The sequence below is a fragment of the Emydura macquarii genome, unplaced genomic scaffold, assembly GCF_026122565.2.
Source record: "Emydura macquarii macquarii isolate MOO-44397 ecotype Brisbane River unplaced genomic scaffold, CSIRO-AGI_Emac_v2 contig_1390, whole genome shotgun sequence".
NCBI lineage: Eukaryota > Metazoa > Chordata > Testudines > Chelidae > Emydura > Emydura macquarii.
The window spans coordinates 14,707,751-14,721,717 of record NW_027131527.1 but is presented as its reverse complement, the minus strand read 5'-3'; the positions used below and the strand labels follow the sequence as shown (position 1 = coordinate 14,721,717).

Here is a 13,967-nt window from a genome sequence, read left to right as displayed (position 1 = left end):
GAATGGTTATCTCATTACAAGAAGTAATTGTCACTGTTCACACATTCTCACCTTCTAATCAATGTTGTGAATAGGCCTCATCTACTTTAACTGAATGGACTTTGTTTACACCTATCCTCCCCATTGTTGTTTCTTACCCTTGGATGTATATATATACCTCCTATCTGATTTCTATTTCATGCATCTGATGAAGTGGGTTGCAGTCCACGAAAGCTTATGCCTGCAGAAATTTGTTAGTTTTTAAAGTGCTACAGGACTCTCGTTGTTCTGGCTGCATACAGACTAACACGGCTACACCTCTGGAACTTTTTAGCTAGGACATCTTTTCTTGCATTATCAGGTGCTGATGTAGCTCCACCTGCTGGAAGCTTCAGGAACTCCTCAGCCAGGCATTAGCACTTCTGACTGCTCTCACTTCAGATTCCTGTGCATAGTGAATCCACACTTCACAAGACTTAAACTGGGCAAGAGGAGAGAAGCTCTCTAGTACTGAATATACCCAAAACCAAGCTAAGAGGCAAAGAGGGAGCTTCACTTCCTTCTGCTTGCCCCTCACTTTAGTCCATGCCTGGGATGTAGGAAGCTACTATATTCTTTTTACAAATGGGGAAACAGGTGCACAAATTAAATGAGTTGTATAGTTTGATTAATCATTGTGAATGTTGGGAATAGAACCCATGGCTCTTGGATCTGTGTCCCTTACTCTGGACACTAGACCACACTCCCTTCTATACACATAGTGGGTACATGAGCTCTGAAGTTTTCTTTGATATTTGGAGGACACAATAGTTGTGAATATTGATTTGGCTCATATCTTGTAGGCTTTTTTCTCCCTTGATACCAGTTTTTTCACTTTCCTCAACACTCGCACTGAATGTGTGCTGGGCTTTGGTTTCCTGTTAATTGTCTCTGCTGGTAGCCCGGTACTGAGACATGACTGATGCCATTCCTGAGTGCAATTTTAAAAGAAAAATCAATGAAGTACAGTGGTATGGTGGTAATTGCTAATAATAAATCATAAGCTGAGGATTTGAACAAGAAGGTTAAAATCTAGCTGCATCTAAGTATGCACCTTCCAGGCTCTAAGTGCTATGACGTTTGGAGGCAGATACTGAAACTTTTCTTCGTTTTTCAAGAAGAATCAGCCCAGATCCTAAATCTTCCATGAAAAGATTCTATATCTGTGGTTCTGCAAAGCAAGAAGGGTGTGACTAGGATTTCTGAAATAGGCCTGTGATCCTTGGGATTACACAAGGAAGATACTGTGGATCTTGGGCTGTTTATTGGGTCCACCTTCTTTCCAGTACAGATAACAGCTGGTGTTTGAAAGCTGCAGAGGGGATAGATTCTCAGGCCAATAGTAAGTTATAATGCAAATTGTGCTGTCTCTTTCCACCCTTCACCCTCTGCTCCATGAGATTAGGGTAGTTCTTCTCTCCTGCAAACTACTGTTACTTTATATTGTGTTCATCATCATTTGTATGCATTACAGAAATTAAAATAAACTGTTGCCAACAACTGGAATAAATCAAGCCTATCTCCAGATTCTCTCTCCCACTCCATCCACTGATGTGCTAAATATCCTCTGGCTACAGATCCAAGTTAAAACCAAAAAACAAAGAAACAAATGTGTCTTGCATTGCATCTTAAATATGTCTTAAAGCAGAGGGAGCATAAAGCCTTTTTTCAGTTCCATTTTGGTACCAGGCAGAATATAGAAAAGTGGGCTGGGGATGGGGTGGAAGGAGAATTGAAACCAAGTGGACTCTCAAACAGGAAATCCCTCCTGACTTGTGCTTTTGAGATTGCTTCTTTAGGTAATTTTTTTTTGTTGAAAAGCTACTGCATTGGGTTGAACCATGCAGACGGCTTTGACACCACTGTGTCAGGATTTTGGCATTAATTCAGTAGTGAATTAATTAACAACAGCACAAAGTGCTCTTTTATCCCAGGGCCTGGAAGTGCTGCCTCTGCTAGGCTTTGCCAACTTGTGACTGAGAAAGTGAGCTCCTGCATTGGATTATGTGGTATCACTGGTCACTGAGATGGCCTATATGCACAAATATAAAAAAACCTGTATGGATGTTGCAATTAGGTATGAAAAATGCTGGGTGAAATGTGAGGCTTTAAACCTGTGTCAGGAGTAGTTCCTGCAACTAGCCTGCTTACCTGCTAGTTTAACCCCAGGTAGTCTAATCAGCAAAGCTGGGCCCCATTTGAGCCCCCTGATTGGCTGAGCAGCCCGATTGGCTGAGGGGTTTACGGATCTGCTCTTAAGATCAGCTGCAGCAGTAGGGCATGGGATTCTCAAAGCATTGGCTCATGGCTGTGATAGCTTGTGTGTTTGCTTATTTCAGTCTTGCTCCCACCCTGTTCCGGTCTTACGCCTACCTTGGACCTAGTCCTGCACCTGCCTTGCCTCACCTCGCTCCAGATAACCTGGTTCTGATTCTGAGCTCCGATTCCTAACTCCAGCCCTGACTCTTGGCTCTGGCATCTGGCCTCTGATCCTGGGCTCCAGCTCCTGGTTCCCGACTCCTGCTCTGACCACTAGGCACAGCTGCCCACATCCCAGTCTGTAATTCTGACAACATGAAATAGGATGCCATTTTGAAGACGAGTTTTGAAACATAACTTTGAATCTTCTGTAGAAACTTTAAAGGCTTCATCTCAGTTAATGAACTTTATTTTGAGCCAGGGAAATATTTGTCTCTCTCTTTTCAGTGGTGTGGAGGATATTATTTTGCCTAGTCTTGGGGCTAATAGCAGGAGCTTTTTAATTTTTGGTGCTAGAAATTGCCACTTAAGTAGAAATAATTTTAAAATGATCTTCTGAGTCATATAGTTGCCTGCTAAATCTTTTTTGTTACCTTTTCAATAGGACCATGGAGTCAGTAGCAGTCTGTTCCAGAACCCAGCAAAGCTCCATCTTACTATTGGGACACTAGTGCTCCTGAATGAGCAGGAGATCCAGAAGGCATGTGAACTCTTGCAGAGAAGTAAAGAGGAATTTATTGAGTAAGTGAAATAAAGGCATGACTTGGGGTGGCGGGGAAAGGCTGGTCACTGAGTGCAGATGTTTGGAGAATCAAACTAGTTTTAGAATGTGGGTAACTAGTGTAGGAGAAAGTGGTTCATCCGTTTGGTGCAATTCAGCAGTTTTGAATCATTGTTTGAAAATTTGTAAAATACTGAAACATTTCAAACAAAACCACCCAGAAGTAAGACAAGGACATAATTGTATTTTGCATCAATTATTGAGGACTTTGTTTACCAGAAACCTTCCCTAGTTATTTGTTTATATCCTACCTGTCCCCATTATTTTTCTATAAACACAGATTTTTTTTCCCCCTCTGCCTGCCAGAAGAGCAGGAAGAACTCAGTTGTCTTAACACTTCTTGTCTGCAACAGTCTCAGGAATATTACCTCCCTTCTGCCTCAAAACAGATGCTAATATACCTCTGAAATGCATTTCTTGAGGCAAGAAGCCTTGTGCGGAGTACCTTAAAGACAGAATGAACTGTATAAGTAATCAGTCTGAAATATTAGCTCAATGCTCCTATGGTACTAAGACTCGTAATTTCCAAGATAAAATTAGAATATTTGAGGTATAGAATTAGCTGAAAGCTTGGGCTAATGGGTGTTGTACTGAGGTGTAATTTGACTGCAAATGAGAAATATTAAAGGAATAGAGCAACCTGATGTTTTATTTTCTTAAAACAAGAAGTTTTTTTCTTTCTCCTAAAATTTTGCAAAGACTTTTAAGTGTATAAAAAAATTACTAATGCAGCTGCCATGAATATTGATGGGAATCACACACAGCTAAACTTCTCACCTCCTGCTTTAAAATGAAGGCGCCAGTCTCTTATAGCATTATACAGAAATAAAAGTTAAATGCTGGAACGTCTATGGGTGTTTAATATTTGTCTTCATCAGGTGGGTGTTCTGCTTTATATTATGAAGGCTGCTATCTTCCTTGTAAACAGATGAACTCTGATGAAGAGAAATCTTTCCCATAGATTGTCATTGGAAAAAACACTGTAGTTTGAATATTTTAATTTCTTACATTTTGGGATGTGGGAAGTAATTTAATATATGTTGATAGTTTTGTTTTTGATTCGCATTTATTTATTTATTTATATGCAGATGATGCAGGATTCGTACATTACATGAAGATAAACACCCTTGTACATCTTTTTAGAATAAGTGCTCCTAAGAAATGTTTCCTCTAACCTTTATGTGCATACACCCTTGCTCCTCCTTCCCTAACTTTTGGAATGGGGTCTGGTGAACTGGAAGAGCAAAGCTTAATTGCTGGAATGTTTTACTGTCTTTTTTTCTAGTTTGAGAAGTCTTGCTGAAGATCACAAAGGAAGTTTTTCTAGCAGGTGCATTTACAATAAGCTAACAAGATTAGTACAAAGTCATACATGCATCTTGATAGCTGCTTTTTATTACTTCTCCCTGCTTGAGACACTCCCTTTATTTTCCAGGAGACATTTGATCGGAGAGATTGGAGTTTATTGACAGGGAAATCTCACTCTTCCTCTCCCACCATTTCTCTGGTTTGTGAAGAGAGGTGGGGCGAGGATGGGAGGGTGTGTGCATATGCACGTACACACACCCCCATAAGGAGAAGGATATACTTCATAGGAACATAAGTGCTTGGGGGAGTACAAATTACAGATTGTCTGCCTGTGTAACTAAAGACTGTTTCGAACAAAATTTATATTTACTTCCAATATTTTTACATGCATTTTGAAATTTACTTAAAAACTACCCTCAATGTCAAGTGCTTTTCTCAATGAAAATCAAGGAGATGGAGATCCTTTCCTTTCCTTCCTTCTATTATTGTAAAATTTTTAAAAATCCAATTTCTCTGTGTCTTTGGTTTTATTTATACGGGTCATAAATGCTGAAAAATTACTTAGTGTGGAATTTAAACCAGTGTTTCTCAAACGTTTTGTATTGGTGACACCTTTCACACAGCAAGCCTCTGAATGCAACCCCTTTGCCTAACTCCTGCAACCCCCACCCTCCCCCCTGCGCTCACCTGGGGAAACTGACCTGCATGCACAGAGATGCTGGTATTGCTGCTTGCTGCCACCTTAAAAGCTGCTCCTCCATGCACCCCTACGGGGCTGTAAGGAAGGGAGCGAGAAGCAATGTCAGGGATCCGTGCATCCAGGTCACTTTCCCCATTTTGGCTGTGTGAAGGGAGGGCAAAGAACAGTATCTCCTGATGCTTGCCTCACAGCATTGCCCAGATGGGGAAAGTGATCTGGATGCAGAGAGCCCTGGTGTTTCTCGCTACCCCCAACCTCTTGGGGGGCACGGAGAAACATTGTGGAGGGGGTGATCAGTATCTGTATATCACCACTCATCCCCTTCCCCCATGTTTTTCTGCCAGGAGGAAGCAAGGAGGCGCTCAGCCCCAAGCCTAGCCATGTTGTGATTCCCATTTTGAGAACCAATGATTTAGACTGAGCATGTGATGAATAAGTAAAGTGCAGATTGAAACATTCTTGTAGTAGTACTTGATGTGGTAAGATGATATCAGTTGCGAATTTTCACACATTAATCATTTTTAAAATACAAGAAACTCTCCCTCTAAACATACCTTTAAAGATATGCAAAATAGTTTCGTAAAAGCTCTATGTGGAGTTCACCCCAGTACAGAGGACCAGCCACAAGTGGCTTAAGTTCCCTTTAGGATTAATTTTTAACTATAGCAAGTGTTTATAAGAAAACAGCTGAAAAGTTAGTCCTTTATATAGCACCCTTTAAGAAAACCCCAATAATTAGTGTTGAACACCTGTTTTGGGGCAAAATGTAAAGCCAGATGGTTTCAAGTGGCTAAAAATACAATGTTCTCTGAAGGGGAATTTCTCTTTTTGGATAAAAGAATTCTTTAGTAGACATATATTGATCCTTCTATAATGGTGTATATATTTTCTCTATTTTAGGGAGTCTTCACTATGTGAATTCACAAAAAATGGTCAGAATGAATAAAAAGACACCATTTAAAAAAAAAATCTAATACACAATCCCTCAAAGTCCCAAATTCAGTCATTGAAAGGAGGAATTTTATAGGTTTATTGCAAGCAAGGTCTTTTGTGTTTTTAATTCAGAAAATATTTATAGCTGTTTTGGTTTCTGACAAAATATTTCAAAATGGGATCTTAATATTTTGAGGAAATGAACTTATCAATGATTATTTTTAAACAGGCTTTTCTAGGGATCTTAAGGACTATGTAATGGTATCAGTGCATATGCAAAACTTCCCCAATTTAGAGTTCTGTCTGAGGGTTGATGATGGAATATGGGTCAATCTGTTTTGATCTCTTTCAATTATAACATCAGATATCTATATTGTACAATATAGATCTACATTTCTGCTCCCAAATGGCATTTTCTTGTGTTCTGAGGATTTTCAGTGCTTTGTAAACTTCTCCTCTGAGTACATGCCTGTTAGCATGCAAGCAAATGGAGCCACCATTATGCACTTAACAATAATCTACACATAGCCTGGGACTGTAGAGCCTGACTTGTTAGAAGAGAGAATGTTGGTCAAGTCCTTGTTAGCTCCTAGTCACTCCAAAATACTTCAACAGGATAAATATAGAAGAGACCATAGTTCAAGGCATCCTTGAAAGGACGGCAGGTTTGGTAATGAAGCCACTATTTTATTACTGGAATATATTACCGAATATTATTACTGGAATTTATTACTGAATATAATGAGATATAAATCCAAGACCTACTGGTGCTTTAATTCATGACTTTCTATCCCAGAAGTGAGTGCTTGGCAACTGAGCCATGCTAGCCCTGTGAATCTTCATTGTCATGAGAGAGGAGGTTGATGTGTAGGGCCTGCAGAGTCAGAAGGCAAGGCTATCATTCTGGATACAACAGGCACTGCTGTGAAAGCCAGTGCTGGGGAGCAGCCAGTTTCTAGGTTCTGGAATGGAAGTTGGATGTTATGTTCTTGGAACTGCTGTGTTCCTCTCAGTTAGCATAATGATGAAAGAAATTGTATTAGTGATTTGGTCTGTATTTGGACTCTGGCTAACACTTTTACTAGTGTTTCTACTTGACTTCTGTAATAGCTCTGGGAGCTGCTAGTAAACTTGAATGAGGGTAAATGTGGCTTAAGCAGTAAAACATGCATTCACCCACTTGAATTCAAAATGGATAGGTTTTTTTAATATCTTGGAACGTTTTGTTTTTTAGCAGAATTGTCGGAGGCAAACCCCTGACTGTGGAGGTGGCGGGGATAGAATACATGAATGATGACCCTGCCATGATCGATGTTCTTTATGCAAAAGTTCACATGAAGGATGGATCAGACAAGTGAGTTCCCGGTGTTTTCCCTCTTTCATTCCACAGGGGTATGCAGACAATACCTGAGATGACAGAAATAATGTAATGAAAGCAAACCTCTTGGCCTCTGAGCTGCTGGGCAGTGCTGGAGAGCATCACACTAACCATCCAGAAGATGAGGTGGTTCTGCTTTCTAGCCCAGTGGAGTTAAAGCTGTGATGTGTTTGGTCTTTTGACTGATCATTGGTAGTATTGCTGAAAGATGTCATTTGTTTTTAGCGGTCTTAATAGTTGAACAATGGAGAGTCATGAAAGGCTGAGCTTCTGCTCCGTCATGCTAGGTAAAAGAAACTATGATAAGGATGGCAGAGACTCTGCTCATGCGATGGCATAGTGTGCAAGATGACTCATCCCCAAATGCCCAGCTCTCCGCCTGCAGGCAGGTCCCAATGAAATGTATTGATCTGACCACACTAATAGATTCTGCAAAATTTAAACATTCCTAAAACACAAGTATGTTTTCAGCTTTTATGGCTGTGAAGAAAACATGCCAAGTGTGACCTGAACCAAATTGTTTTTCTGTTTGTAGGCAACTTGAAACATTGCCTCTTAGCTGAGTATGAACTGTCCCTATACTTATTAATAAGTGTTAAATGCTGAGTCCTAATGATGTCAGTTTGAATTTTAGTATTTTTAACCATCATTGCTGATTACATTGATAGAAACATCTAACATGTTTCACAGAGTGTGCAGAAAATACCCAATGCAATGGCAGGTATGGTAGTGTTTGGGGGACAGCCTTTCTCCTTGTTTGTTAAAGGTGCATTGTTGTACCATCTTTTCCCGTAGAGCAGCAGTTCCCAAACTGTGGGTCGTGACCCAAAGTGGGGTCGCTTCATCAGATGAGGTCACAGCAATCCCGAGCATGCAGAAGACACCATTTTACAAAACGGCCTCCTCCGCACAGTGTGACCTCAAGTGCACCCTATGCACGAGGTCACGTTGCACAGAGGATGCTATTTTGCTCTACAAACAGCGCTCTTGCACGCACCATATGTGTGTGAGATGATGCAGTCCCAAGGACGCTGTTTTGTAAAGCAAAATGGCATCCTCCTTGTGGCGTGACCTTGCATGTACAGTGTGTGTGAGGTCACACTGAATGGAGGACACCATTTTTAAACTCCAACTTCCATGCTGTCTGGGATGGTGGGAAATGACACATCTGAAAATGGGGTCATGCAGGGAAAATGTTTGGGAACTGCTGCCTTACAGCCATTTTGAAAGGGGGTAGGAGACGCATGAATTCCTGTGCTTCCCATACTCCTGAGAGGGGTAGGGAGACAAGTTGCTTTAGCTTTCCATTTCCATGAGGCTGCACCCTTTGTCATCCTTCTGCAAGCTGCCTCCTTTCTCACTGCAGTACAGTGGGGAGCTGGGAAGGAAGCACAGTTAGCAATTAGGGAGAGGAAGAAGAAAGTTGGTGCTGAGAAGGGTCTTGGGCAGGAGAAGATGATCTCTTCTTATAAACTCCCTTCCCCAAGGGCCATGGAGAGGAAGAGGGCCTGCTAAAAATCTCTAAGGAAGCTGGATTGAGATGGGAACTGGGATGAAGTACAAAATGAAGGTAAAGCTTGAAGCTGGGAAATTGAGTGTTAGAAGAAGGCTGTAATGGTGGCTCACCTCTTAAGGGCTGGAGGAGCCACACCTGGTGGAGAGTCAAAGGGTGTGTGTATATGGCTGGGGGAAGCAGTCTGTATGTTCACAGGAGTGCCAGCCCTGGATGCCTGAAGTGAGGGAATGAAGTGGGGCAGTGATGGATGGCCACTGCAACCCCTACTGTGAGCAGAGGGAAGAAATAAAGCCAGAATTGGTTGCTGAGAAATGTGACCAAAATGTGGGAAAGCCCAGAAAATGGCAGGGTTATATTAGTGTTTGGGAGAAGGGGGCAGACACTGGGGCTGCAGTGAGGTTGCAGTCACGGCAGCACCTCTTGGCGCTGCCATGATGTGCAGTACAGCACTGGGAGGAGAGGATGGATATAGGGAGACTTAGCAGCAAAAATCAGCTGCTGTGGAAGAAGCCAGGCAGCTGGCCCTGAGGGAAAGAGAGGAGCTGACCTGTTATAGAGGCGTTAGGATTTCAATCCCCTTCAGATTTGAAATCTGCTTTGCTCTTGGAAGAAGCAGATAGAAACGGAGCAAGAAAGAACAAGACAAGTAGAGACTAAAAAGGAAGATATAGTGGCACACACTGGGTTCTTGTAAAGAGCTGTTGAGGCAAGAAATTAAAATCTTCCTTGCCCTGAAATTTAATTCAATTCTTCCCCTTTCAAAAAGGGAAGAATTATAGAGATGTCTTTCCTCTAGTACAAAAATATCTCGGTTGCCTCTTCGGTACACAAAACCAGACACAGCTCTTGTGCCTTCCTGGGTGCCAAAAAGCCCTCTGTGGCCAAAACTCCAGTTTTTCCCAAAAACTTTTGCTCTTTGAGTTGCACTGTGGCATGAGGGAGGAGTACATGGCTCTAACTTTGTCCTTGCTCCATGCCTGCTAATTAAAAATGCAGTTAATCTTTCTCCACAGAATGAGTTGACATCTGTGCCCCAGTGCAACCCCTAACTGGATGGTAAGTGCCAGGTGAACCATTTAACTTTTTAGAGAGGGAAGAACAACGTTGCTTGTCATGGAACCTCCCTGAAAATTGCCCACACTTCCTTTTACATCCTGGAACTTCAAAGGGAGCTTTGTTGACCTCTAAGAAGTAGTAAATTGAACCATTCAGATCCCTCAGTTTAGCTCTGGTCTCTTAGAGAGCCTGCTGTTGAATAGTGCGAAGCTCCTGTTCTCCGCTAAGAGCTGGTAATTCTGATTCAGTGATACTACCTTCTGTCCAGAGAAATGAGAAATATGTGGCAGTACAGAGTACTACTTCTCAGCTACAAGGCAGGGAGGGATTTAATGAGAATAATGGTGTCCTCATGATTTGCTGTGCCAGATCGGAACGTTGGTCCAAGTTTGGTATCTTGCTTCTTGTATTAGCCAGTACATGAACCATAGAGGAAAGTTTACCTTCCTGTTATCTCCCATCCCACATAAGACACTTTACTAACTGTACTGTGCTGTACATGGCCATATCAAAGATGTAGTTCCTGCCTGATTTTTGCATGCTCTTGATCAGCTTATGCTATAAAGCAGATTTGATTTCCCTATTTTAGCTTGCAGATGGTATTAGGTGTTGGAGAGCCCTTCTGCATGTGTACTAGCTCAGCCTGAGAGAGAGAGAGATCATGCTCTGATGCCTTCCACATGGCAAAAATTCACATTATAATTCATTCTAATTTGTTTTATTTCCTTGATTAGCTTTATAACATCATAAAGCACCATTTTTACTTGAGCTATTCTCTCTTAATTTGTTTTACTATCATCTGTAATGATATTCATTTAATCTTTGTCATTGCTAATTTTAAAAACCACTGATGTAAAACCAGAAAGTAAGTGGTAGAAAACCATGACAATCAGTTTGAGAGTCTTGAAATTATCACATGACCAGTGGACGCCTATAAGAGACAGGACAAAGCTAATAAGCAGTATAGTTAACTTCTGAGGGCTCGGCAAATGAGTGATATTTAGAGTTGGTCCTAATACCGCGTTCTCTCTGTCTTCCTGATTGGAATTGAGAGACCCAGGTTGTGGCATCTAGTGGAGAAATGGGGAACTATTGATTGAACTGTACTCATGGACATGGATGGTGATGGCTGTAAGAAACCTATTCCATTTAGTGTGCTTATCTCTTCTTTAATGGATAGGAACTTTGGGTTGTATTGAACTCTCACTGCCTGTAGTGGTGGTGAGGCATTATTTAACATTGTGAAGAGAGAATAGTATGAAAAACATGCAATATTTAGAAAAATACACCCGTCAAGTTCCAATATAATCTACCTCTTCAAAATGTTAAACTTCTTATTTCATTTAAAGATTACATTAGCATATTTGCAAAAGAAGTTAGCATCCAGTAACCTTTGCAAACAGCCAGAACTTTTATATTTGTTTCCTTAGAATGCATGACTTCTCCCTTTTCCCAGTCCTCTGAGACATTACCAAAAAAGAAAGGAAAAAAAAAATCCTCTCTCTAAATACAAAAGTAAAGGAGTAAACACAAAAACAAGGAAGCAGTCTTGAAACTTAATTTCACACATACATTACCCTCTTCTAGACCTGAGAGCGAAGGTGGACAAAACAAGTGTTTTCCCTTGACTTTGTAATGTTCTGGGTTTTCTCCCTCCTACCTTCCCAGATTACAGCTAATAGCTGACAGACTGATGGAGCAGTTTGTGACCTCTGGGCTGATGATGAAGGAGTGGGATAGTGTGAAACTCCATGCTACCATCATGAACACTCTTTTCAGGAAGGACTCAAATGGTGAGTATCTTTAGAACTCTTCGGGAGACTCTGAACTACAGCAGTACCACTCAACAAGAAGTGCTGTGTTCCTGATATATTGTGTCTGTATTGCTGCCATTCAGTTCATAGCAATCATTGACTCTGGACCAAAAGATAATTGGTGCAAATCCCACCCGAAGACTTGGACTCGTATACACCTAGGTTGCATTGTAAAGTAATAGTTGGTATGCTGCATTATTAGAGATGTTGACCTTCCATGAGAAGTTAAACCAGGGCCTTACATAATCATCTCTGGGAAGAAGTTAAAGATTCCATATGATTTTTGAAAATAGTTCTATTATTTTCATCAATATTCCCTTTCTTGTTAAATGAGGTTCTGCTGTCTAAGGCTGAATATGAGCTATTGCTGAGTGCCTAATGTCTGCACTCGCAAGCTGTAACTTATTTCTTATCTAACTCATTATTTTATAAAGCAGTCTAAGGTGGCTTGCATATGAAAGATGCTATGTAGTAAAATCAGGCCTTAGGTGTCTCAAGTTGGGCACTGAAAATTCATGGAATTTTTTGACAGTTTTGGCCTTAATGATTCTTTAATCTTTTGGTGCCTGAGTTCATCCGCTGTAAAATAAGGATAGTAATAGCATTATTCTCAGAGGGGTGTTTTGATGAGAAATTCATTGTGAAGCACTCTGATAGTATGGTAGATGCACCATAGAAATGCCTGTGAGGAAACAAATAACTTTGTATTCAGTGAAGCAGAGTTTGGATGGTCTATGTTAAGTGAGGCTTAGGACCATACATTGAGTATCGGAGATAAAAAGAAATATTGCATAACTACCAATTCACTGAATGAGGCAGAGAGGTTTTGTGAAACAAATAGCATGTGATCCTGTATTTAGGCTGTACTATTTGTGCATCCACACAAGGGAGCTGAATTAAGGTTGAAGTTTCTAACTGTTGTGGACATGACTGCACCCTTAATATTCGTTTAATGTATTTCTGTGTCTGTCTGTGTCTGTACACGTGTATACACACACATGTACACACGTGTGCTTGTGTATATTTTATATGTATATATTAAAGTGCAAGGACATTTCTCAGAGACCAATCCAGATTTTTCTAGGTGCTGTCAAGAATGTGCTTTGCATTACGATTATATACCTCAATAAGGTACCTGGTGGTATCCCAGGAGATGCAAGAGCTTGTCACTACTCAATTTCTTACAGAACAGAGAACTTGGAATATGCTTTCCCTCACTGATTTTAGTACGCTGAGCTGTCAGCCATACAAAATCCTCACAATATTTGTGATTTGGGGTATTTCCTTTTTAAATTAAATTGCAAATTTTGCTCACATAAAAATGCATAGAAACTTGTGTCCTAAATGTTTTATTAATTGGATACATAGACTTTAGGGGGGGGAAGACAGTGTAAAGTATCATCCCGTCTGAAGTTCTTTCTCATGACTTTTTTTTGCAGCTGAAGAACAAAATAATGCAACTACAGGCAAATCACCTTTCAAGGAAAGGGAGACATTTGATGGCCGAAATATACTGAAGGTCAGTGTTAAATGGTGGTTGTGGTATTGTATGTCCAAAACAAGGTGAAACCTCGCTTTAAAAATGTATTTATGTTGTGCAATTAATCTCCAGGGGAAAAATCTATTTTAAAAATAAACAAATGTAGATACCTAATAATTGGAAGTACTGTAGTATTTATACACTCGTTCTTCAAGCTAGGGAGATTTTAGAACAAACAAGAATTCATGTGGAAAAGATACTTAATAGGCATGTGTGTTGTGGTTTACTGTAACAGCGTTTATCTATGGAGACTTGCACTCATATTTTTCCAAAGGTCAGGAAAAAAAATTACTTTGTTGCTTGTGTTGTAGTTACTAGTTAATACTGCCATCAATAAAATCAGTTGTCACAGCATATATTTTAATCATGATCATGAATTTCTGCTTAAAAAGATAACTTCTAAGTAGGAGGGGGTCTCTACTACAAGTGCTCTCAATCCTGACTTGAATCTGTGAGAGTCTGGGACTGGCATACCAGACAGTGCAGGTTTTAGCCCCTGCAGCAGAGGGGAGGACACGGTGGCCTTTGGTTTTAGGTAGGACTCAAGATGCATCAAGGGACTTGAAGACATAAGTGGAGGAAGAGCTGCTGGGAAATCAGCAGTGTTTTTGTTTTGCAGGATCAGTGTGTAATTTCATAGATGGTGTTAAATTGGTGGTTTTAA

The 13,967-nt window shown here is 40.6% G+C and overlaps 1 protein-coding gene across 5 annotated transcripts in view; it reads left to right on the top strand.

Annotated features, from left to right (window-relative positions):
* Positions 1–13,967, top strand: part of ASCC1 (activating signal cointegrator 1 complex subunit 1) — a 75,792-nt gene that overhangs the window by 41,848 nt on the left and 19,977 nt on the right. For 4 of the 5 annotated variants that reach the window (XM_067552713.1, XM_067552714.1, XM_067552715.1 and 1 more), the window contains exons 6-9: positions 2,882–3,018; positions 7,234–7,353; positions 11,618–11,742; positions 13,203–13,282. In XM_067552713.1, coding sequence (XP_067408814.1) covers positions 2,882–3,018; positions 7,234–7,353; positions 11,618–11,742; positions 13,203–13,282 — 462 coding nt within the window. The remainder of the gene's footprint in view (positions 1–2,881; positions 3,019–7,233; positions 7,354–11,617; positions 11,743–13,202; positions 13,283–13,967) is intronic. The other variant, XM_067552716.1, reaches the window with a different exon arrangement.